Consider the following 26711-nt stretch of genomic DNA (forward strand, 5'->3'; position numbering starts at 1 on the left):
GGCGGCAGTAGGCCATTCTGTGAACTCTCCGGGGGCGCCAGTATTGTCCCAGAGTGCCCAGGGAGGTGGTAAGAGATGTTGTGAACTGGGTCCTAAGACTATTGCTGATTTTTTTTGTGGGTGTCTGAAAGGGGGCGGATTTTCAAAAGAGCATGGAGTATAGAAAACTAAAATTTGTTACTGGCTGTGGGTTGGTACCGCCTAAAAATGACAATTTGACCGTTGATAACGGGCTATCTCCAGTAGAAGGGGTTGACGTCAAGGTGGGAGGTGACTTGTTGACGACACCATGGGGAGTGACACAGACCCCACAACTGACGGTGACGCTATGAAAGTAGAAAGAGAGTCCAGTCAGGAGGGGCTAGACGAGGGGAGAAAATCCCCCTCTCGTCGTCGACGGCGCAAGGGCCACATAAAGGTTGCTCCTGTAGTCTTGGCTGAAAGTGAAAATAAAGAAAATGTAATGCTGTGTGCCTTTGTTCCAAGTGTGGATCCTCCCTTAGAGGCAGAAGAGGAGGTGATGATGCCAGTAGCAACCTCCAGTACAGTACTGAGACAGCAGGATCTGACAGCCCTGAAAGAGGAGGTGGCCAGGCATGACGAAGAGCTGTGTGAATCCAAGAAGGAGTATGGTGAACTCAGTAAGGAACTGCAATAAATTAAGAGAGACTATGAGGATTTCCTCAAGGTTAAGGAAAAACTAGAGGAGGATAAGGCTGATGCAGAGCACATGCGCCAAGTGGTTGAGACCACTCTGCAGGACACCCGTGATGAAAATGATGATCTCCGCAGAAAGACCCTAGGTCTGGAAGCTCAGGTGAAGGAGCTGCAGATGTTCTGTGATAATCTCCAGAGGGCAGAGACGTGCCTTAAGGAAAGAATCAGCAAGATGGAAGCTGAGCGGAAAAAGATGGAGGAGTCTATCGGAGAAGCCACAGACCAGGGCCAGGAGTTGGCCACTGGAGATGGGAGGTATGAAGCAAATACCTCCTCGAATAATGCGAGCTCGGATGATTCGGTGGATGTAAGAGCCGAGATCAAGGAGCTCAAGGAGACGCTACAAGCCCATTTGAAGCAAGAGAAGCTTGAGAGACTGGCTGTTGAGAGCCGAGTGGGCGCATTGGAGACAGAGAGGTCTGAGAGAACTCTACTGTTAAAGGAGCAGTTGAACCAGGAAGAGCTTCAGAGATGGGCTGCTGAGAGGCGAGTAGCTGAGCTAGAGGAAGAAGTTTTCAAGCTCAAAGGTCGCCTAGCAAAGTATCACTCAGTGAATGAGGCCTCCTTGGAGAAGGAAAAGGGCAAACAAGTTGCACTTACTCCTTTATACCATGAGAAGGTGGACCTGAGGAGAGCTAAAAGAGTGTTAACAGAAGATAAGTATGAGATGGAAGTGGTCAAGACGAAAATTCTTGAATTTGAAGCTGTCAGTCAGCTCAGGGGAAGCATACAGGGTGAAGAAGCTGAAAGTCAGTTGCCCCTGAAACCTGAGCCAGAAGATCGTTTGGAGACCACTGGTGAGACAGAAACCTCCCGGTACAAGTGCCTCATAGATGTACCCGAGGATCTGAGAGAAGAATGCACCAGTGAGTCCGTGCATGAAGAGTTTAAGAAGGCCGTGGGAGCCTGTAAGGTTCTACTCGACTTCAGAAGCTAAACAACTGGTGGTCCTGTCCACAACCGAAGTCACAGTGAAGAGGGTGGCTATCCTAAGTGACATGTACTGGCAATGTATTCGCACAAAGCGGTTTGTCCGGTTGAAGACGGAACAAGCCATTAGACAACTGGGGCTTATGAGAAAAGCTCAAAGTCGGCGTCAAGAGATCATCCGGGTGCCTCATGCTCTGGTAAGAAAGCTCATTGGGAGAAATGGCCGAGCCATGCAGATGATGGTAAAGAAGTCTGGTGTGATGAAAGTGGGCAGTCCATGTGATCGACAGGACTGGATACCAGATGAAGACGGCATGGTGTCATTCTCCGCTGTAGGAATGGAAGAAAGTCTTGCATATATACGCATGCTGATGGAATACTGAGTGACCTACCTGCGAGAGGTAGAACAGTTGAATCTCGCTAGACTGCGAGTGGAAAGACAGAATCGCCTGAGCAGCAGAAGATGGCAGCCATCTAGAAATTGTGAGACCAGACAGAGAAAGGGCTCTTCAAATAATAGGACGGCTACAGTAGAAGTTAGAGACTTTCCAAGATGTCCTGAGGATAGTGGGCGTGGGTTTAGACGTAGTGAGACCTCCAGTAACTCAGGTCTGAGAGGCCCATACAAACGACCTAATAGAGTACGGGACAGTACGGAGTCGAACCGAACCTTAGATACCAGGGCATGTGAGTAACACTGCTCTATTGACCGCTGGGAGCGGGGGAGGTCTGACAAGGTTACGACTGACCGCTGGGAGCGGGGGAGGTCTGACAAGGTTACGACCCGGAAATGTGACTTGACGAAGTCAGTGACAATGACAGATGGTAGGTCCCTAAGGAATGGGCTAATGTCGATGACTAATGTTCCAGGGGCTGAGCAGTGCAATTGTCAAGTACATGGTCTCTGTGTGAACTGTGGGTTATAATGTGATTGTGTATATTATGTGTTCAACCCCACAAATTTGAACAGAAGGGGGGATATGTAATGCAGCGGCTTGCGGCATTACTGCAATGGTCCAGGGTGTGTTCTGGCTGACCATGTACCTCTCCCTCAGGTGACTGATCACATGACTGTGACATCAGCAGAGGTCCTGTGCACACAGAAGGACTGATCACATGACTGTGACATCAGCACAGGTCCTGTATGCACTGAAGGATATATAAATCTTGGTGCTTTTGAGACAGTGTGAAAGGCGTGGGGCCTGTTCCCTGGGTGTGGGACACCGTTAGCCTGGAGAGGCTTAGTGAGGCCTAGAGAGGCCTGGTGAATCCTGAAAGGCAGAGGCTGGATCCTTGTGTGTAAGAGATGCCAGTAGCCTTGTAGGGCAAGAGGCTTGGAAGACAAGAGTCCTGAAAGGCAGAGGCTGGATCCCTGAGTGTGTAAGAGATGCCAGTAGCCTTGGAAGGTACGAGGGCTGGAGACCCCCATCTGGGAAGCCGTAAAGCCACAGCTGTGGCAGAACAAATCTGATGGAAGCCACTAGACCCGGCAAAAGGTAAAAGCGGTGCGTTATATGGACATTGATATAGTTACTTTTGCTGAAGGCTGTAACTAGAGCTGTGGCACCCCAGGGGTCTGGTTGCCACAGTAATAGAAATATTATGTCTGAGAGCAAGTGGGAGGTTTCTCTGGTCAGGAGCCCTAAGTATGCAACACTGCCCGCCCAGACCTGGGAGGGGAGGAATCTGCCCTTATAAACTGGGTCTGGGGCGGGATTAGGTCAGACAGAGTCTGAGAGTCAGAGCCTGGAGACAGTTCCAGACACAGGGAAAGTGTCAGCAAGGAGCTCTGTAGGAGCAGGAGTGAGTGCCAGAGCCTGGAAGCTAGATAGCTCGCCTTGGCTGAAGACACTAAACCCGGACACGGAGTCCGAGGCTGTGGGGACATCCAGGTCCAGCAGCAGAATCCAACCGGCTGCGGATTCCATGTCCTCTGGCCATAGAAGCCCGGAGGCACGGTCACAAGCAAGGGACCAGCACCGCCATCGTGAAGGGGAGGCTAACAGAAGGCCCCAAGTCACCGGCCATACGGGTGAGCACCACACGGTATACTCAGGGACGTGGGCTACTTCTACCCGCACACAGCAAGGTAGCCAGGAAAGAGTACAGATAGACGGGGAGGCCTACAACTCCACCTAGCCAGGGGAGATCCTGCTAGCTCTCAGACTGACCAGGCCTCTACTGCTAGCCAGTACTCCCGGGAGGGTCTGCTTATTACCATCAGTAAAGACCCTGAACTGCACCACACGTCTCTGTGTTTCATTGCCGCACCAGCACCATTAGTACTGGGACGCTCACACCATCACTCCCATCATCCACGCTAGCTGCCCTGAGGCAATACTTCTCCCGTGGGGAGTTATCCCATACTTGGCTGCGCATACAACATCAGCCTCAGCGGTCTGCAGCGCAGCGGCGGTCCCCACTGACCGCAATCCACGGGTGGCGTAGTCGGACATTTGCTATTACATTAAGACTGCCACTGGTTTGACCACCCTGAGCCACGGACCGGGTCGCCGCCACACGGAGACTACAACCCCCAGCATCCCACAAGAGACCCGGCTCCGGGTATCCCCTGCACAGCACAGGCCCAGGGGGCGCGTCAGAGCCAAGTGGGCCTGTCTGCCCCTTGAAAGGCTCTTGGATGTTATGTGTGTAAACATGCCGGTGAGCCACTGAGATGGACTATGTTATAAGCAGTTATGAAGTGTAATAAACTGTTGGATTGTGAAATACCGAAAAAACGTTGCATGTGTGCTTTAATTGACCCAGTGAAGCGAGTGTCCCCCAGCGTGATGACTAGCGCTACCTTACAACACACTTACTGAAATGTATTTATTACTTTGTACAAAAGCCTTTGTTGGTGTTGAGAGCTTCAAGATGCCTCCTGTATGGAGAAACTAGTTGCATCCATTGCTCAGGGGTGATTTTGGCCCATTATTCCACACAAACACTCTTCAAATCCTGAGGGTTCTATTGGCTCCTTCTATGAACTCTGACCTTTAATTCCTTCCATAAATTTTCGATTGGATCCAGGTCAGGTGATTAGCTGGGCCATTCTAGCAGCTTTATTTTCTTTCTATGAAACCAACGGAGAGTGTCCTTGGCTGTGTGTTTGGGATCATTGTCTTGCTGAAATGTCCACCCTTGTTTCATCTTCATCATCTTGGTACATGGCAGCAGATTTTTATCAAGAATGACTCGGTACATTTGTCCCTTCATCCTTCCTTCATTAACATGGAGTTTGCCGGTGCCATATGCTGAAAAATATCCCCACACCATGATGTTCACACATCCAAACTTCACTGTTGGTATGGTGTTTTAACCTGGTCATGCCCGGTTTATGGTGAAATTATGTTCTTTCCACTTACGGATTATCACCCCAATAGTGCTCATTGGAACCTTCAGTAGTTTAGAAATTCTTCAGTCAATGGCAAAAGGTCTTGAGACAGCTCACTGGTTTTACTTATCATGAGATGTTTATTGTGTGGCACCTTGGTAACAAGACACATTTTTATAGGCCATCAGTTGCATCAGATGATAGTATTTTTCACTAAGTGACAGGATAACTTTCTAATTACTGATCTATTTCAGCTGGTGTCATGACTTTCCATGTTTTTTTGCACCTCTCTTGCTTCATGTGTTCAATATTTTTTCCCTGTTCCACTTTTCATTATTACACATAACTTAATTTATGGACATCTATGGTTTGATTTCTTTGCCTGTGTGGATTGGATGTGTTGTTACCGACATCTGGTAAGAATTTCATGTCAATGCTTATTTCACCCACTGTGTATATACTGTGGTAGATCGTTCACTCAGCTGCACATGGAGGTAAACACAGGTACGCTGTCTCTTTAAACCTTCTTGTTGGTTTATTAAAATGCAGCATAAACAAACACTGAGTCCATAAAAGAAAACACAGCCCGCTGGGCAAAACAGGAAAGACCAAAACAAAATGGTAACACAAAAGCACAGTCTTTGTGGTAGTAGGAATCCGCCTGCTCAGCGTTCAGCGAATCCACGTGGTTCAGACTAGCTCCACACAAACAGATCTGCAGCTCCTCTCTCCAGACCTATTGAACATTGGATGCCTCAGCAGGCCAAATATTTAAACCCCCCAGATCCCACCCTGAGGTGGAGATATGGTGAATGTCTCCCACCCTTCACAATGGACATTCACAAAAAACAATCCCTTTTAAAATTGAGGTTTAACCCTCTCAGCAAATAACATGCTGGAGCACACTTCATTATTTCAATTCACGGAAGCTAAGGTAATAACATACCTTTCCTCTATCACTTTACCAGTGACTTTGTCACAATACATTGGGGAAAAAAAGTATTTGCCACATGCTGGTTTTGCAAGTTTTCCCACCTCTAAAAAATATAGAGGTCTGTAATTTTTATTGTAGGTACACTTCAACTGTGAGTGACAGAATCTAACAATAAAAAAACAGAAAATCACATTGTATGATTTTGTAAATAATTCAATTGCATTTTATTGCATGAAATAAGTATTTGATCACCTACCAACCAGTAAGAATTCTGGCTCTCATAGATCTGTTGGGTTTTCTTTAAAAAGCCCTCCTATTCTGCACTCATTACCTGTATTAATTGCACCTGTTTGAACTTGTCACCTGTATAAAAGACACCTGTCCACACACTCGATCAATCACACTCCAACCTCTTCACCATGGCCAAGAAAAAAGAGCTGTCTAAGGACACCAGGGACAAAATTGTAGACCTGCACAAGGTTGGGATGGGCTACAGGACAATAGGTAAGCAACTTGTTGAGAAGGCAACAACTGTTGGCACAATTATTAGAGAATGGAAGAAACACAAGATGACTGTCAATCTGCCTCGGTCTGGGGCTCCATGCAAGATCTCGCCTCGTGGGGTAAGGATGATTCTGAGAATGGTCAGGAATCAGCACAGCACTACACGGGAGGATCTCATCAATGACCTGAATAGAGCTCGGATCACAGTCTCAAACATTACCATTAGTAACACACTACGCTGTCATGGATTCAAATCCTGCAGGGCATGCAACGTCCGCCTGCTCACGCCAGCACATGTCCAGACAAGTTTGAAGTTTGCCAATGACCATCTGGATGATCCAGATGAGGCATGGGAGAAGGTTATGTGGTCAAATGATACCAAAATAGAACTTTTTGGTATCAATTTCACTCACCGTGTTTGGAGGAAGAAGGATGAGTACAACCCCAAAAACACTGTATCAACTGTGAAGCATGGTGGGGGAAGCTTTTAGGGTGCTTTTCTGCAAAGGGGTCAGGACAACTGCATCGTATTGAAGAGAGGATGGATGGGGTCATGTATCGCGAGATTTTGGCAAACAACCTCCTTCCCTCAGTAAGAGCAATGAACATGAGTCGCGGCTGGGTCTCCCAGCATGACAATGACCCGAAACACATAGCCAGGGCAACTAAGGAATGGCTCCTTAAGAAGCATTTCAAAGTCCTGGAGTGGCCTAGCCAGTCTCCAGACCTGAACCCAATATAAAATCTCTGGAGGGAGCTGAAACTCTACGTTGCTCAGCGACAGCCCCGAAACCTGAAAGATCTGGAGAAGATCTGTATGGAGGAGTGAGACCAAATCCCTCCTGCAGTGTGTGCAATCTGGTTCAAGAACTACAGGAAACGTCTGGCCTCTGTAATTGCAAACAAAGGTTTCTGTACTAAATATTAAGTTCTGTTTTTCTATTGTATCAAATACTTATTTCAAGCAATAAAATGCGAATTAATTAAGCAAAAATCATACAATGTGATTTTCTGGATTTTTTTTTTGTCTCTTGCAGTTGAAGTGTACCTACAATAAAAATTACAGACCTCTCTATTCTTTGTTGGTGGGAAAACTTGCAAAATCGGAAGTATTAAATACTTATTTTCCCCACTGTATATACTGTAGATCTATATCTATCTATCTATCTATATATATATATATATATATATATATATATATAGGTCCATATATCTATATATATAAAATATAGCCAATTTCTCTCTCTACAGCAAACCATCAAGGGTGCTCTGCTCAAGGCCTGATGCTGTTCAGTGTCTGAGCATTGAGGGGACTAGGGTTTATGAGGTCCAGATGTCAGCGCCAAGAACTTGCACACATCCTAATGCTGTCCTGAGCTTCAGACAGGACACAGGCATACAATACAATATGAATAAAGAGGGGCAGCAAGGTGAACAAACTGATGACTGAAAAGAATGCCTTCTTCTAGAGTTGTACATATCTTCATTTCTATATAGCTTGACGTTTTGATATTTATAGCCATGCCTAATTTATGATGAGGATGAGAAGAGGGTAAATGCCTAGGTAAGGCCATATTGTCTGTGGGCTTTATAAAAGATCCCAATATCTTCTAACCCACATAAACCTGCTATCTCATTACACAATTGCTCTCTGACAGAGTCTGTACCCATTTACTGCCTCTGGCGTCCTCTTGCACCACTTTTGGCTCCCATCCCCAATGAAAGGGTGGAGGCCCAGATTTCTTGCTTGAATGGAGTCCAGAGATTGTAGATGACTACCCTGATTGTGCTTATTCAGCAGGTTATCTGCAGGAAATGAAATATCACATCTACTTACACGAGTTGCCATGAGCATAAACAAATGTGTCCTCATAAGAACTGTTGCAATGCTTCGGAGAACCTCACATCACCCCCTGTAAAACGGCCATAAATATTGCCAGTTTTCTGTTGACTACTTCCCAAGCCGGCTATTATCAGAATCACAGTCGTCATGCATATCATTCCATTAAGGCACTGTTCAGAATACAATTCCCTTGTATTGTATAATAGTTAACATAACTCAATGCAGCTCATTGTAACTTTTATATTTACTAATATTTTTACTTACCAAAAGAAAAACTTTACTATCAGGTTTCACCTTGTGCTTTTCCATGTATTTTATTAAACTACTGTTTGCATACCTGAAAAAGAAATTTGGGCAAAAATATTATGAGACAATAGAAAGCCATTAAAATATCTAGTGAAATTAGAAAACAGTTTTACAAGCATCACCAAATATTGTTGATGGCCAAGTACAATATCTGAAGTGCCTACTGGCAGCAAAGATGTTTGTCCCAAGCTAAATGATACAATCAAAATAGGCATACTTAAGTAAGCACTTGGCATCAATTCTTTTCAACAATCAATACACTGTGAATTTTGGCAGCAAAACAGTATACTGCTGTAATGATCCCATTAGAGCTCCTTATGCCACACACATTGACTAAATATTTTTGCAGCCCATACAAAGTGCTATCCAGGGCAGTGAATAACATGGATTAATTGATTAGTCAGTACACTTGTCACTTAAATGGCCGCCATGTAACACTACACTTCTACTGTAGTAGCTGCAGATGTTTAGGTGGCTGAAACTTCGGTGATAACAGTGGAAAGCATAATCACGATAATCAACTGATCCATACTGGCTTCATTGCTAAAAATCAGTTGTCACAGTGAGACAATGTTTTAAACTAAATCTGCAAAGATAATATGCTGCCCTAGTCAAGGGCAAAGGACAAATGGTAAATGCAAGAACAAATAACATAAAAGTTATTGTGCAATTTACACACAATTTGATAGATATTCGCTATGTCACTTACCCCATGTGCAGGACATTGCAGTAGCTTGGGTATCCATGGTTACATACACTCATATAGTGACAGTTGGTTAGCTGTTGGTAGTCGTAACCCTGGATACCTAAGCTACTACACTGCCCTGCACATGGGGTAAGCAACATAGCGAATCAGAAAAACTGTTCTACATTTCTAATTGGAGGTATTTGCTACTATTATTATTACACCTACTACATATTCGGATAGGATCTTGGAGATGGGAATACCCCTTTACATGAGAACAGGATGGGCAGCACTCTGTTCATAAATTTGGCATCACTATGACTGTCATTATTTAAAAATGCTTAGAAGATTAACCAATAACCGCACCCACTAAGGGCCCCCCTACACATTAGAAAGCTTTTGGCCGATTGTTCTTTCGGCGGACAGTTATCTCTCCCGACTCCCTGACACACAAGAAAGTCAGTGCTACTGTATTCTCTATGAGAGAGCCACTGCCAGAATCCTCAGGCAGCAGCTTCTCTCCAAGGAGAAAAAGAGGAACTTTTGTCTAATGTGCATAAGGTAAAATATTAATCAACACTGCATATTATAACCGCAGCTCCTCTATAAGCATCACAGCTAAGTATGATGTGACTACTAGTTTGTGAAGGGGCTTAAGATCATGTGCTTTTGATATTAATAGCTATACCATACCAGTATGAGTAATTTATATAGACAAATATTTCATGTCTCTGTACACTGTCTAGGGGTCTAACCCAGGGACATTGTTAATGTGCCTTGAAGTATATTCAGAAATTATTTCATAAAAACACAATGGGCTATTGTGTACGGTTACACCCAGCCTCCAGGATCTCAAAACAAGAAAGTAGTTTAAAATTCTACAATCTTACGTGGTTCTTCTGAAGTCTTTTTGAAGAGTAGGATATTCTGGCATCTTTCTGATATCTTCCCAATCTTTATCTGAACAGACAGCAATGATTTACTATTTAACTCAGGACAATTCAGACAGTTATTTTATGGCCCCTTTACAAGGGTCGATACATGCCATTAAACAGTTGATCAGCTATATACAAGACAGTCAGCAGTAGTTTACCATCATTAACCCCTTTACTACCCAAGGTGGTTTGCACATAATGACCAGGCCAATTTTTGCAATTCTGACCACTGTCACTTTATGAGGTAATTATTCTGAGATTGTTTTTTCGTGACATATTGTACTTCATGATTGTGGCAAAATTTCTTCGATATCACTTGCATTTATTTGTGAAAAAAACTGAAATTTGGCAAAAATTTGGCAATTTTCAAAATTTGAATTTTTATGCCCTTAAATCAGAGAGATATGTCACACAAAATAGTTAATAAATAACATTTCCCACATGTCTACTTTAGATCAGCACAATTTTGGAACCAAATTTTTTTTTTTATTAGGGAGTTATAAGGGTTAAAAGTTTACCAGCGATTTTTTTTTTCCAACAAAATTTACAAAGCCATTTTTTTAGGGACCACATCACATTTGAAGTCACTTTGAGGGGTCTTTATGAAGAAAATACCACAAAGTGACACCATTCTAAAAACTGCACCCCTCAAGGTGCTCAAAAACACATTCAAGAAGTTTATTAACCCTTCAGGTGCTTCACAGGAATTTTTGAAATGTGGAAGAAAAAAGTTAACATTTAACTTTTTTCACAAAAATGTTACTTTAGACCCAATTTTTTTATTTTCGCAGGGGTAACAGGAAAAGATGGAACCCAAAATGTGTTGTGCAATTTCCCCTGAGCACACAGATACCCCATATGTGGGGAAAAACCACTGTTTGGGCGCACGGCAGGGTTCGGAAGGGAAGGAGAGCCATTTTACTTTTTGAATGTAAAATTTGCTTGAATAATTAGTGGACGCCATGTTGCGTTTGGGGAGCCCCTGATGTGCCTAAACAGTGGAAACCCCCCACAAGTGACATCATTTTAGAAACTAGACCCCTCAGGGAACTTATCTAGATGTGTGGTGAGCACCTTGAACCCCCAGGTGCTTTACAGAAGTTTATAACATGGAGCCGTGAAAATAAAAAAATCTAACTTTTTCCACAAAAATGATGCTTTAGCCCCAATTTTTTATTTTCACAGGGGTAAGAGGAGAAAATGGACCCCAAAAACTTTTGTGCAATTTCTCCTGAGTACGGCAATACCCCATATGTGGGGAAAATACAGTGTTTGGGCGCACGGCAGAGTTCAGAAGGGAAGGAGCACTGTGTGACTTTTTGAACGCAAAATCGACTGGAATTGAGAGCGGACGACATGTCGCGTTTGGAGAGCCCCTGATGTGCCTAAATAGTGGAAACCCCCCACAAGTGACCCCATTTTGGAAACTACACCCCTCAAGGATTTTATCAAGGGGTATAGTGAACATTTTGAACCCAGAGGTACGACACAGAATTTGATAACATTAGGTTATGATATTGAATAAGTTGTCATTATTCTTGAGCGCAAGTGCTCGCTACTTGAGTTTGCATCGGGTACTCAGGTATGCACCATGTATCGCACGTGCTCGAGTGACACGCTTGAGTCCCCGCCCGCATGTTTCACGGTTATTAGACATCCAAAAAAAAACATGCGGGGATCGCTTGTGCATGGCAAGCAATCCCTGCGAGGTTTATTTGGCCGCGAAGCATATGGGGCGGACACTCGAGCATGTCACTTGAGTATCTGCAATACTCAGTGCATACCCGAGCACCCGATGCAAACTCAAGTAGCGAGCACTTGCGCTCAACACTAGTCGCCATATCGTCATCTTTTTTTTTTTACTTTTGAAAAAACTCCCAACCCTAATACAACCCCAACCCTAGCCCAACCCTAACCCTAGCCCAACCCTAATTCTAACCCCAACCCTAACCCTAGCCCAACCCTAACCCCAACCCCAACCCTAGTTTTTGCATCGCCATATTTTGAGAGCTATAATTTTTCCATATTTTGGCTGACAGAGTCATGTGATGGCTTGTTTTTTGCGGGATGAGTTGACGTTTTTATTGGTACCATTTTCAGGCACGTGACATTTTTTGACTGCTTTCTATTCCGATTTTTGGGAGGAGGAATAAACAAAAACCAACAATTCAGGAATTGTTTTTTTTTTACATTTTTTTATTTTGTTCCGTGTGTGGTAAAATTGATAAGGTAGCTTTATTCTTCGCGGCAGTAAGTTTGCAGAGGTACCACATTTATATAGTTTTTCTATATTTTGGCACTTTTACAGAATAAAAGCTATTTTATAGAAAAAAATATTTTTTTGCATCGCTTTATTCTGAGAGCTATAACTTTTATAGCTGATGGAGCTGTATGGCTGCTTGTTTTTTGCGGGACAAGATGACGTTTTCAGCGGTACCATTTTTATTTATATTCGACTTTTTGATCGCGTTTCATTCCATTTTTTGTTTGGCGGTATGATGATAAAGCATTGTTTTTTATTTTTATTTTTTACCGTGTTCACTAAAGGGGTTAACTAGTGGGACAGTTTTATAAGTCAGGTCGTTCTGGACGCAGCGATACCAAATATCTGTATTTTTATTGTTTTGTTTTTTTTTCATAATAATATTTATTGATGGGTACATTATATATTTATTATTGTTGGATTATTTTTTTTATATTTTTACAAATTTTATTTTTTATTTTTTTTCATTTTTTAACACTTTTTTTTACTTTTATACTTTGTCCCACTATGGGACTTTCACTTTTTTTACTCTGATAGCCTGTATAGCATAGGGATGGAGTATCATCCCTGTGCTATACAGGTTGTCAGGGCTGCAGATGCAGAAGATACTTTGGTCATGCACTGCGCATGATCAAAGTATCTTCCTGCTGTCTGGTGACCCGGATGTTGTCATGACGACATCCAGGTCACCATGACAACCACGGAACCCAGCCTCAAACAGCGTGGGACGGCGGGGAAGAGGTGAGTATCGGCGCTTACCTCTGCAATGCTGCGATCGACTTCAATCGCAGAATTGCAGGGGTTAATGTGCTGGGAGCGGTGCGGGACGACTCCCAGCACATAGCACTGAGTGTCAGCTGTGACAATCAGCTGACACCTGGCGGCAATCGCGCCCGCACAGCCTGTGTGTGGGCAAAACCAACAGGGCGTACTAATACGTAGTCCCAGGGCGCAGATATTAGTACGCCCTGCGCTTTAAAGGGGTTAAAGGGATATGTCAGCAGGTTCTTCCTATGTAATCTGAGGACTGCATGATGTAGGGTCTGAGACACAGATTTCAGCAATGTGTCACTTATTAGGCTGTGTGCTGTTGTTTCCTTAGAATGAATGTTTTATCACCAGGAGATTATCACTGCCCAGACTGGTGCTTGGGTGAGCTGTGGCCAGACCACGCCCCCTCTTCTGATAAGCAGCTCACTGTCAATAGACAATGAACACAGAAATGTGTGTTGTGTGCGGGGTTAGCTTTCTGAGCTATGCTACATCTTAATACTCTGATTGTGTCACAACTGCTGCACCCAGTAAACTAAGTGACACATCGCAGGAATCGAGTTCTCTTTTCCTACATTATGCTGCTCTCAGATGAGGTAGCAAAAACCTGCTGACAGATTCATTTAGTATGATTGTTTTATGTGAAAGGAAATGGAATATCATGTTTCAGCAGCACATCACCATTTTATATGGGGCTATGTGCTGCCGATAATAATTTTTAAGCCAATTTAAAAATCATTGCAACTAACAAACGAGCATTTCGAGTATTTGTCAGGTGGTTGCTGGACTATTTAGAAAAGCTGACAGTTGGTAACGAGTGTTCTTATGAACTATCGTTCCCTGAATAATAGCTTGTCTGAAGCCATTACAGTAATTATGAGATCATATATTCAGGCACCGTATATTTAGAAAGAAAACAAAGTAGCTGATGTAGATAACATCATAAAATATGGTAACACTATACTGAATGCTTTCATCATGTATCTCATCATATGACCCACACAAAGGGCAACAATGGTGTTCAGGACAATCTGCCAACTGTTCAGACACCTTTAGAAGTAGAAGACCTAAATGCTTGAGGGCTGATTATCCACTTCCAGCCTTATAAGGTTTATCACATAACTGCTATTTGTTCAGTAGAGATATCTATTTGGCAGCTCCACAGAAAAATAGCACCATAGTTTACTTACAAATCCTACCAGACTAAGGCTGTGTTCACACATGTTGGTTTTTTTCTTGCATAACAAATCTGCAGCAAAACTTATCTCTGGCAGGAAATCAGCTGCTTCAAAAACGCAGGTTTTGCTGCGTTTTTTCAGTGTTTTCTTTCACTGTTCTTCTGTCTCTATTTATGCATGTACATAAAGTTCTGTGAAAAAAAGAACCCCATTCTATTTTGCCATCAAAAATTCTGAAAAAATGCTGCTGCATTTTTTGATGCGTTTTTTCACCTCCCATTACTTCCTATGGGTGAAAAAGCGCTGAAAGAAGTGACATGCTCTATTTTCCAAAAACCCAACCAAGGCACAAAATACGCAGCAAAAAAAAAAACAAGATGTGTGAACAGAGAATTCTGGTTTCTCACAGACTTTGCTGATACTGCAAAACACAGCTGAAAATTTGCATAAAAATCTGCAGCAAAAAATGCTGAAAAACCCAACATATGTGAACATAGCCTTAAAGGCCTATTCCCATCTTCAGCCTTTATTGTATATCCATAGTAAATGTATGATAAGTGTATCCAACCTGTGGGAACCTCACATACTGTGAGAACAGTGGTCCACAGCTCACAGTCTACTCATAACCAGTCACCATATGTACCATTAAATTTAATGTGCTAAGTGTGGATATGCCATGAATACTAACAATGGGAATACCCAAGGGAAGGTGACCTTAGTGGTTTCAGCTAAAATTAAAAGAGTACAAGACTAGAGATGTGTGCTAGATCAAGCAAAAAAAAAGTTCATCATGCTATGATATTGGATGCACAAATGTCAGTGTAAGAAAGGATGGAAGAAATGCAGATACATTCCCAGAAAGATTATATTTATGCACACATTGGCGATCGGTATAAACTGTTATTATTTCCATACAATAGAATGCTAAAAATATATGGTGCCCTGTCCAATGGACAGCTGGTCATAGTAATAATTTATATGCCAATACGAAGTGTCAAAGTCACATACCTGCAGGAAATCCCATTACACTAAATATACGATCCAGCTGGTCATGATGGAATGGGTTACTTGTCTTGATATCTTCTTGACGACAATGAAAAATAGGTTCCGATGTTAACAATTCAGCAAAAATGCAGCCAATCGCCCAGATATCTGTTAAAATAAAATATATCTGTTAAATTAAAAAAAACTGTTGATCAAATAGTCACTAATGTTTTCATATGTTACAAAAACTACATTCATTGCTGGAGACAATAACTTGAAAGTTTGCTATTAAAAAGGTATTTTAGCCAAAGTCCAATATTTGTCATACAATAAACAGACACAAAATGAACAACATAATGGAGGCATGGGGATGTGGCTGTAAAGTGTCACGTTCCTATATGTCCCAGTACCCTGTGATATCAAGCAGAGAATTAGTGGGAAACAAAAATGGAAAAAATGTTATATATGATATAGTTACCATACAGTGGCGACCAAAAGTTTTGCTTTTTTTTTTAAAGAGTGATTACTTCTGTCTGGTTGTTGTGATGCCATTTTCCTGGTGATTTTAGTAAACCAGAAGCAAATGGTCGTCAGCCATAAAGACAAAAATTGTGTTTGATATTGTTTTATCCCTTTATGTGTTAGTTTTCAACATTTGCTGAGCCAAATGTTTAGCATATTCTGTCATATGTAGTCAAATATCTTTCCGAACCCACTGTATGTGCAAGCTATATATGTTATACACACACACATATACACAAGAATATACATACATAGTACTGTGCAAAAGTTTTGGGCAGATGTGGAAAAAATGCTGTAAAGTAATGTAATCTTTTCCAGGTGGGTGAACATGCAGAGTTTTTCAGGAGGAAGATGCTTCAGGAAACGCCAGCATTTTTTAGCATTTTGTTTGTTTCCTGAGCACTTTTTCAATGTTTATGATCACCAGCATATTTTTTTTACAATAGTTTTTGTGGCTTCCTTTTTACTGCCATTTTCTAGACATGTTTTAACTCCTTTCAATAATGAAGACACTTCTAGTGGTTTTTGAAGTAAAGATGCTGGCAAAATACTTGAAAAAAGATGCCATGGTGGCTTCTAGGTGTCTTTTGAAACTAATGATTGAATTCTATTATGAAGGTCAGAGCGGAAAATGCCAGAAGAATGGTCAGCTCACTTATTTTAACCACTTGGCATCTTTGGAAACATGAAGTGAATAAAAGACACTCAAAAGACTGAACATATGAACAAGTCTTGTTTACATAGAAATGCATGTTTATTCTTTTGAGCTTTACTTTGCATGTTGTCTGGAAGTTTTGAAGCATACCAGGAAGAGGAATGAGTGGGACCATACATACCAGGATGAGGGGTGCCAAGCATACCAGGAAGAAGGATGAGGATGCCATACATACCAGGAAGAGGGATGAGGGGTGCCATACATACCAGGAAGAGGGATGAGGGGTGCCATACATACCAGGAAGAGGGATGAGGTATGCTATACATACCAGGAAGAGGGATGAGGGGTGCCATACATACCAGGAAGAGGGATGAGGTATGCTATACATACCAGGAAGAGGGATGAGGGGTGCTATACATACCAGGAAGAGGGATGAGGGGTGCCATGAATACCAGGAAGAGGGGTGAGGGGTGCCATACATACCAGGAAGAGGGATGAAGGGTGCCATACATACCAGGAAGAGGGATGAGGAGGGCCATACATACCAGGATGAGGCATGAAGGGTGCCATACATACCAGGATGAGGGACGATGGGTGACATACATACCAGGATGGGGGTGAGGGGGGGTCATACATATCAGGATGAAGGGTGCCATACATACCAGGATGTGGATGAGGGGGGCCATGCATACCAGGATGAGGGATGAAAAGTGCCATGCATACCAGGATGGGGATGAGGGGTGCCATGCATATCAGGAAGGTGATGAGGGCCATGTATAACTGGAAGGAGGGGGCCATATATACCAGGATGGGGGATATTAACAGAATTGGGGGACATTACCCCTATAACAGTGTCAGAAGCCTCCCCCTTAACAGGGCATCATGACCACATTTTTTGCTTAAATGCTAAAACCTAAAACCTAGGTGTGTGTTATGGTCCGGTGCATCTTATAGTCCGAAAAATAAGGTAACACTTCTATTTTTGATAGCAGTCTTACTCTGCAGCATTTTTTCCACACCTGCCTAAAACTTTTGCACAGTATCCTATAGTCACAACTGTATATAAATTAAATGGAAATCTCCAGGAAATACTTTGTTGTGCCTAGTGCAGGGCCTTAAACGGATGATGCAAAGCTCAGAGATTTAAAGAGGGAGAAGTCTTTTCTTTCCCTTGACTAGGCATAAAAGTACGCAATGGTTTTTTTTGGGAGTGTTTTTTTTTCTTTAAAGGGAATCTGCTAAATGATTCAAATGCTGCATAAACCACAAGCAATATATATAAGGGACAGAATTCATGGCTACAAATATCTATGGTTTACTCTGAATCGCTGCAGCATCTCAGATAAATCATACTGGGAATGAGATGACTAAGTGAACCAATCACAGGGGCGGCTTCCGCCACCTTCACCCTTTCCAGCTCTGCTTGACTGACAGGTTTGTCACTATGAATGTATTTGGTGAGATCTGTCATTTGTGAATTTTAAAATCCTTCTAGGTTTAAATTTTTACCACTGATTTTGCAGTAATCAACATAGCATCCACAACAAAATGCACATGCAGAAAAAGCTGACACTTGTCATCTCAGCAAAAATGTGAATTCACAGGTGACAGGTTCATTGCAGATAACAATTCCAGGCAAGTACATATCTCATCTACATGCCAAAGAAAAAAAACAGCAATGGGCAGATTTTCAAATCCATAGCATGATCATTCTATTGCTAAAATGCAGCGGATTTCAGTATTTTCAATGTGGCTAAGGGTTAAATACATGATGGAAAATTTCCACCAAGTGTGTACAGTAGAGACATCTTACTTTCTAATAATGATGGGTCTGATCTTGACTATAGGTCACTTCAGCTTCATATTTTGGAATGAAGAATTTTTCTATCGCAATACATTTCAATTTACCCTTTCATAAAACGGATTTCTCTGTTTATGTTGATCAAGCAAAAAGCGCATGAAGCAGGTCAACCTTTTATAGAACTAGAATATTGCCCTCTGGCATACATAATGTTTACACACCTGTGTCATTGTTCGGGGATTTGTTAACATAAGTTCAGTGAAGAAATGAAAAAATCATGTTTCTATTATACTGCAAGTAACAGGAGACTTCAAAGCAAATGATACTTTGGCACAGGTCATCATTGCAGTAGAGGCATAACATATGGCAATCATTGCTGCCAATATATGTGTGTGTGCATATATATATATATATATATATATATATATATATATATATACATACACACACACAGTGGGGAAAATGAGTATTTAATACATTTTGCAAGTTTTCCCACCTACAAAGAATGGAGAGATTGTGAAGAATAATGGCACCAGAGGGATCCCGCAGAATCCCACCACTGCCGCCGCTTGTGATGAATGGCACCAGAGAGACCCCGCAGAATCCCACTGCTGCCACCACTTGTGACGGATCCACATCTCGCCACCCGCCTAACGTCTCAATTACGTCAGACGGATCACGTGATACGGATCTGCCCTTTGCACCAACGTGACGTTCCACACCCCCTCGGGGACGCGTAAGGTCAGACTGGTACAGTTCTACAAAGACACCCCCGGTCCACACGGGTACAGGAAGGCACTGGGAGTGAGAAGTGGTGGCCCACTCAGTCGCTGACGTGGCACCACACTAGCTCACACCCCTGACAGGCTGAGAGGCACCTCCACTAGCTCCAGTGAAGCAGAACCTTGTCAGCCTGGTAGTGCTGCCACCAGTTCCTATTAAATATAATTCCCGCTAGCGGACTGGGGGATTTTATCAGGCCAGGAACCAGCCCCGGTAGCGTGTTCGTTGGACCGAACAACGGATGTGAGAGTTCGTGGATCGAGATAAAAGAGTAGCTCAAGGTAAAATTATATATTTAATCGCCTTAAGGGCACACAAGACAAAACACTATATATGTAAAGGTTATACATACATAATGGTCAGAGATGCGAACACAATAGTAATGGTACAAAAGATATAAGCAGTTATTGACAGTCAGTTACCAGTCAGATGGAAGGCCTGGCTTGCGGGGGAGGGACTGCCACATGGGAGGCTTGTGGTCTCCTGTGCTGTCCAGATCTTTGTTTGAAAAGACTTTCAGCCATTTTGGGCATTACCTAATGTTATATGATTATTGTATTGTTGTACTTTGCTGCCATCTACTGGCCGTTGTTATAATACTGTATGTTATAACATGTATTATTCCTGTGTTTACCCACAACACCTTTCGGTCTGTAACTCCTCCTATCTCCTTCTCCTCACTTCCTTCTTCTTCTTCACATCCATCTTGACTACTCATGCTGCAGGACTGGTGAAAGGATTCTCTTGTTACCACTTTACCTGGCGCTTCTAATACCTACAATTCCTACCCTTTCCTCATCCTTCACCTTCCCTCATCTCATCTCATCAAGAACTGTAAATAAATCTGTTGAATTCATCACTGCATCATCATTCCGGATTACCACGTGCAGTTCATGAGGAACAGGAGCGCGGGTCAGTGAGTTGACGCTATATGCCATTGCTTATACAGAGATCCGTGTCACATCCATCAGATACATCTCGCCCCACGTACATCGGTGGCAGAATAGTAACAAGAGACCTAAGTCTTCAGTATCTGTGTGCATAAGCATGTCTGCTAGCAAGTCTATGACCGTCCACCATCTTAGCTAAAGCATGTCCACAAGGGGCACAGTGGATCCCTCTGTGGGAGAAGCACATCATGTTCCTGACACCACAGATGCTCCAGGAGCAGAGTCCACACTTACAGCAGAGCAGGATGTACGACCAAAACGAGTAACCAAGCCAACACAAATGGTCAGAGAGAACCTGGAGACAACCAGAGATGAGCTCCATGATAACATAGATCATTTATGGGGCAGAGTTGATCATTATTTAGCAGCTCTTCCACGTGCTAACAATGACGCAGCAGATTTAACCGCCAAATTGAAGAGTTTATCTGCTGCCTATGATCGCTACCAGAGACTGTCTGTTAAGTACATTGCATTCCTGAGTAACTGTGATATGGATGATGCCCCAGCAGAGCTGGCTGAAAGGGAGACTCTTCTCCAAGAAAAGACTGCATTAGTGCGAGATGCCCAGGATAAGGCAGAACTCCGCATCGCACACCTCAAGAGGTTAGGTCACATAGTACAACCTCGACCAAAATCACATCTCGGTCTTCCAGATCATCTCAGTCCAGGAAGTCAACATTGTCTGACAAGATACTGGAAATCCGTGCATCTGCAGAGGAAGCTAGAGTAAGAAGCTCCTTTGCTAGGAAGGAGGCTGAAGTTGAAGCCCAATTAAAAAAGCAGGAAGCTCAAAGAAACAAGATGGAACTCAATTAAAAATACTCCAAACAGAAAGGGAAGAAGCAGCAGCCCTCGCTAAACTGAAGGTCCTTGAACAAGCACTAAGTCAAGATGCTAATATGGACTGCTTTATTCCAGGAGAAATGGAGGACCCAGCTGATCGCACTACAGACTATGTGCTAAAACATTTACCATCTGTACCAGCGCCACCCCCAATCCACCACATGGATGCACCCGTAAGCCAAGAAATGTCGCCACCTACTGCCGACAAGTAACTTCCAGCACTAACCCACAATTTAGGCCGCAGCCAGCAGACCCTATAAAGACTAAACCATAACTTAACCCTCATGCCACATCATTCCGTCCTGATCCGTCTCAGTCATATAAGCCAGAGAACTTACATTCCCCAGGAATACCACAAGTTAATCCTGCAACTATGACCGGGAGTTTGGACATGTCTGAATTCACCAGATATATGATTCGCAGGGAGTTAATAAACATCAGTCTCTCAAAGTTTGATGATTGTGCCGAAAATTATAGAGCCTGGAAATCGACCTTTCAAGCAGTAATCCAAGACCTTAATCTCACCGGCAAGGAACAACTAGATTTGCTTGTCAACTGGTTAGGTCCTGAATCAGCGGAGCGCATCAAGACAATAAGGGCAGTTCATGTGGACTATGCAGATGAAGGTCTTATTGCAGCATGGGAGAGACTGGAGCAAACCTACGGCAGCTCAGAAGCCATAGAGTCTGCCTTATTTAAGAAACTGCTAGCCTTCCCAAAAATAACTAACAAGGAAAATCAAAAACTGCAAGACCTGAGTGACCTGTTAAAGGAAATAGAATTGGCAAAATTAGACCCACGTCTTTCAGGACTGAGCTACCTTGATACTGCTCATGGCGTGACTCCAGTAGTTCTCAAGTTGCCAAAAGGCATGCAGGATAAATGGGCAGACCACGGCTCACGGTATAAAGGACAGCATAATGTGTCTTTTCCTCCCTTTTCCTATTTTTCCAGGTTCGTCAATGATCAAGCCCGGAAGAAGAATGATCCCAGCTTTGACTTCACTGAACCTACTCCACCAGCTTTATCATCATCATCATCTACAAGGTATGATAACAATATCATCAAACGTAGAGAGTTAAGAAGCACAGTATCCGAGAGAAAGACTGACGTTCCACTTACTGCACCCTCTTTTACCAAAACAAACGCTGTTGCTCCTAAAGCTATGGACAGTAACCGTATGTGCCCTATTCACAAAAGACCTCACCCACATAAGGAATGCCGTGAATTCAGGGCAAAGACTTTGCAGGAACGCAGAGATACTCTCAAGGAGCTAGGGATATGTTACAAGTGTTGCGCCTCCTCAGACCACCTTGCTAAGGACTGTAAGGCTGTCATTAAGTGCACCGAATGCAGTAGTGACAAACACATTACATCTATGCATCCCACACCAGCTCCACACAATTCACAACCTTCTGAAGCAACCAATCCTGCTCAAAAGCATGGCGGGGAGCCACAAGTTCCTGACCCAGCTGCAACTGCTGTTTCCTCCTCATGTATGGAAATATGTGGAGAAGGGACTGGTCCTAAATGCTGCGCTAAGGTATGTCTGGTCAAGGTCTATCCAGAAGGACAAACCGACAAGGCCTCAAAAATGTATGCCATAATAGATGAGCAAAGTAACAGGTCTCTAGCAAAGCCAAAACTCTTTGAGATCTTCAATATAAAAGGACAAACGGCTCCGTACACCCTCAACACCTGTTCTGGTCATATTGAGACTTCTGGTAGGAGAGCCTCTGGGTACATTATCTCTTCAATCAAGGGGAACGTGCACATACCCTTGCCAACTTTAATTGAATGTGACCAGATACCTGATAACAAGGAAGAAATTCCCACTCCGGAAGCCACGCTTCATCATCCCCACTTGAGGCTGGGTAATCGTGGGCAATGTATGTCTGGATAAGAGTCACAAGGCATCCAAAGTCAACTCCTTTAAAACGTATGTACTTCAAAATGGTCGCACAACTCACTTCAAACCATGCTCTCATCACTACGAAGTGAAAGAAAGGTTCTCTAACTTCATCCAAGAGCCTGACATCATTCCCACTCCCTATGGTGACAACTTAGGGAGAACAGTGTTTCGCACAACACAAGATGACAACAAGGTCGCCTTATCCATAGAAGACAAGGAATTTATTAAAATAATGGACAGTGGACTCTTCAAGAACGAATCTGACCGTTGGGTCGCTCCCTTACCTTTCAAGGGTACAAGGGCCATGCTTCCTAACAACCGAGAACAGGCCTTATCAAGGTTCACCTCACTGCAGAGAACATTGAGAAATAAGCCTGAAATGAAGGACCATTTTACAGCCTTTATGGAGAAGATATTTCGCAATGACCACGCAGAGCCAGCTCCACCCTTGCAAGCCAATGAAGAATGCTGGTATCTACCTTCCTATGGAGTATACCATCCAAGAAAGCCTAAACAAATCACAGTGGTATTCGATTCAAGCGCCAAACATGATGGTGTATCTCTGCACGATGTTCTTCTCACTGGTCCCAACCTGACTAATAACCTTGTGGGAGTGCTCATGAGATTCAGAAAAGAGCCAGTTGCCATTACTGCTGACATTGAACAAATGTTCCATTGTTTCATCGTGCGACAAGATCACAGGAATTATCTCCGTTTTCTATGGCACTGAGACAATGACACCAGCAAGGAAATGGTTGAATACCGCATGAAGGTGCACATGTTCGGAAACAGCCCTTCTCCTGCAGTTGCTACATACGGCCTACGTAGGACCGCCTCTGATGGTGAAGCAGAATTCGGGAAGGACGCCCAACAGTTCGTTGAAAAGGACTTCTACGTGGACGACGGTCTCAAATCCCTGCCCACAGCGGAAGAAGCCATAGATATGCTCAAACGGACACAAGGTATGCTTTCTAAAGCTCATTTAAGATTGCATAAAATTGCCTCCAACAGTGCTGTTGTCATGAAGGCTTTTCACTCTGATGATTATGCTTCAGAATTCAGAGACTTGAATCTAGGCTCAGACAACCCACCAGTACAGAGAAGTCTGGGCTTGAGATGGAACTTGCTAAAGGACTCCTTCAGCTTTCAGGTTAGTGGTACAGAAAAACCATTTACTAAGCGTGGGGTTCTGTCAGTGGTGAACAGTCTATACAATCCACTCGGGTTTGTTGCACCCCTGACTATACAAGACAAGCTTCTGCTAAGGCAACTCTCAGAGTCTATTAAGGACTGGGACGCACCACTCCCTACTGACAAACAACTAAAGTGGAAGTCATGGAGGGAATCTCTTTGTGCCTTAGATAAAATCCACATACCACGTTGTTACACTCCAGCATCTCTTGCTACGAGTCAAAGGAAAGAGATCCATATATTCTCTGATGCCTCTACTGAAGCTATTGCAGCTGTTGCCTATTTGAAGGTTATAGACTCTAACAATGAAGCCCATGTTGGATTTCTATTTGGAAAGGCTAAATTGGCTCCTAAACCTGAACACACCATACCCAGACTTGAGCTCTGTGGAGCTGTACTAGCCATCGAGATTGCAGACTTCATACAGAGTGAACTAGCTATTCACGTGGATGACACAAGATTCTACACAGACAGCAAGGTTGTTCTGGGCTACATATACAACCAGACAAACGCTTCTATGTCTATGTCAGTAACCGCGTTGAAAGGATCAGGAAATCCTCTAAACGTGAGCAATGGCAGTATGTTCCATCCCATCTTAACCATGCTGACCTTGCTACTAGGCCAGTGTCTGTTGGTGCCTTCGCAAACTCTTCTTGGTTAACAGGACCGGAGTTCCTTTGCGGCCAGTGTGAAGAGACTGCCGTTGAAGACAGCTTCAGTCTTCAGGATCCAGACGTTGACCCAGAGATCCGTCTTGATGTCAGCACCCCCATTGCCAAAGAGAAGGTTGGCTTCGGCTGACAGCAATTTGAACACTTCTCCAGATGGACAAGGCTTGTTTGCGCCAACACATCTGGAACTTGAACTTGGAACTTTCAAGAAACTTTTGGACTACTAAGGACACTCATCTGATTGCAACCAGGAACTGTAACCACTGGATTACAATTGGGTTGGAGACAGTTTGGCCTAGTGCGGCTTCTCCAATCCGAAGATGGGCATCCTTTGGATTGCTTCAGGAACTGTTATAGACATTCGTCTACCTCGTTTGTTATATGTTATTGTTGCATTGCATGCATTGTTTGTCTTTCAGGTTGAGGTATCCCTCAGTACTTCAGGAAAACACCTCCACCTCAAGACTGTTAATATAGTGAAATCCAGGAATTTCATACGGGGAGTGTGCTGTCAAGCTCTTTGTTTGAAAAGACTTTCAGCCATTTTGGGCATTACCTAATGTTATATGATTATTGTATTGTTTTACTTTGCTGCCATCTACTGGCCATTGTTATAATGCTGTTTGTTATAACATGTATTATTCCTGTGTTTACCCACAACACCTTTCGGTCTGTAACTCCTCCTATCTCATTCTCCTCACTTCCTTCTTCTTCTTCACATCCATCTTGACTACTCATGCTGCAGGACTGGAGAAAGGATTCTCTTGTTACCACTTTACCTGGCGCTTCTAATACCTACAATTCCTACCCTTTCCTCATCCTTCACCTTCCCTCATCTCACCTCATCAAGAACTGTAAATAAATCTGTTGAATTCATCACTGCATCATCATTCCGGATTACCACGTGCAGTTCATGAGGAACAGGAGCGCAGGTCAGTGAGTTGACGTTATATGCCATTGCTTATATAGAGATCCGTGTCACATCCATCAGAGACATCTCGCCCCACGTACATCGGTGGCAGAATATCCCCCCTGTTGCAGGACTTCTCCCACACAATGTGTCGTTGCGACCTCCCAGGAAAAAGACACTGAGCTAGGGCTGCTGGAGCTCTTAACCCCTCTGGGTCATTCAATCTCCTGCCCCCCTGGCTGGACCTAAATCTCCACCCCTAGCCTCTCTCAGCTAAAAACTCCAAAAACCAAAATCAGCTATACTTCCTTAATGGACTGTCCTAGGGAGCCAGATCTTGTGTCATCAGATCAAGCTGGGCCCCAGCTACCGGGGAGACCAAACACAGTGGTCCTAGGGGTTTCTGAAAGGCTGTGCCGTGTATTTCCTCATCCCTATGCGCTAGACTGTGCTAGAAGCTAGGGTGATATTCCTCCTATTCGTGTGATTCCAAAAATCTATTTGGTGTATCACTGGGATGTATCATATTCCCATAATCTGGTATTGAATTATACTTGCCCGACACAAAGGACATGTCGCATGGCTGGAGTCCACAGGGAGTCTTCCTGTGGCAGCTCCACAGCAGAAGGTGGGGGTTTTGTCACTCACTGTCCCTCAGCCCCCTCCCTTCTTCTTTAGCTGCAGAAATGTCCAATTACAGCTGTACATTGTAGACCTCTATAATCCCCTGCCAAACAGGGCACAGTGATTGACATGGGATTATATCTTGAATATTCTGCACAGAGATCATTCTTAAAATTTATCAGTCAGAAGAAGGGTACAAAAAAATTTCCAAGGCATTAAATATACAATGGGACACTGAAGACAGTCATCAAGTAGTTGGTAAAGAGTAACCACAGTTTATATTTTTATTAGAAGGAAGAAAAAATGTATTTAATGATATAAATTACAAAGTTGCTTACTTTCATGCGTACTACTGATTAATGAAATTACAATTAAAACAGTGGGTTAATCTTTTAATTTGGTACAACAGTGACATTACCTGGAACTGGATGTCTCTCAAAAATTGATGAAAAGACAAGAAAA

The 26711-nt window shown here is 43.2% G+C and overlaps 1 protein-coding gene across 2 annotated transcripts in view; it reads right to left on the minus strand.

Moving 5' to 3' along the window:
- Positions 1–26711, minus strand: part of CDK19 (cyclin dependent kinase 19) — a 252857-nt gene that overhangs the window by 31046 nt on the left and 195100 nt on the right. For both annotated transcript variants that reach the window (XM_073675859.1, XM_073675858.1), the window contains 3 exons: positions 15412–15555; positions 10147–10216; positions 8530–8602 (listed from right to left, as the gene is read on the minus strand). In XM_073675859.1, coding sequence (XP_073531960.1) covers positions 8530–8602; positions 10147–10216; positions 15412–15555 — 287 coding nt within the window. The remainder of the gene's footprint in view (positions 1–8529; positions 8603–10146; positions 10217–15411; positions 15556–26711) is intronic.

The sequence above is a fragment of the Phyllobates terribilis genome, unplaced genomic scaffold (genome assembly GCF_046119375.1).
Source record: "Phyllobates terribilis strain yellow unplaced genomic scaffold, ASM4611937v1 Scaffold_3__8_contigs__length_932513732, whole genome shotgun sequence".
NCBI classification, from domain to species: domain Eukaryota; kingdom Metazoa; phylum Chordata; class Amphibia; order Anura; family Dendrobatidae; genus Phyllobates; species Phyllobates terribilis.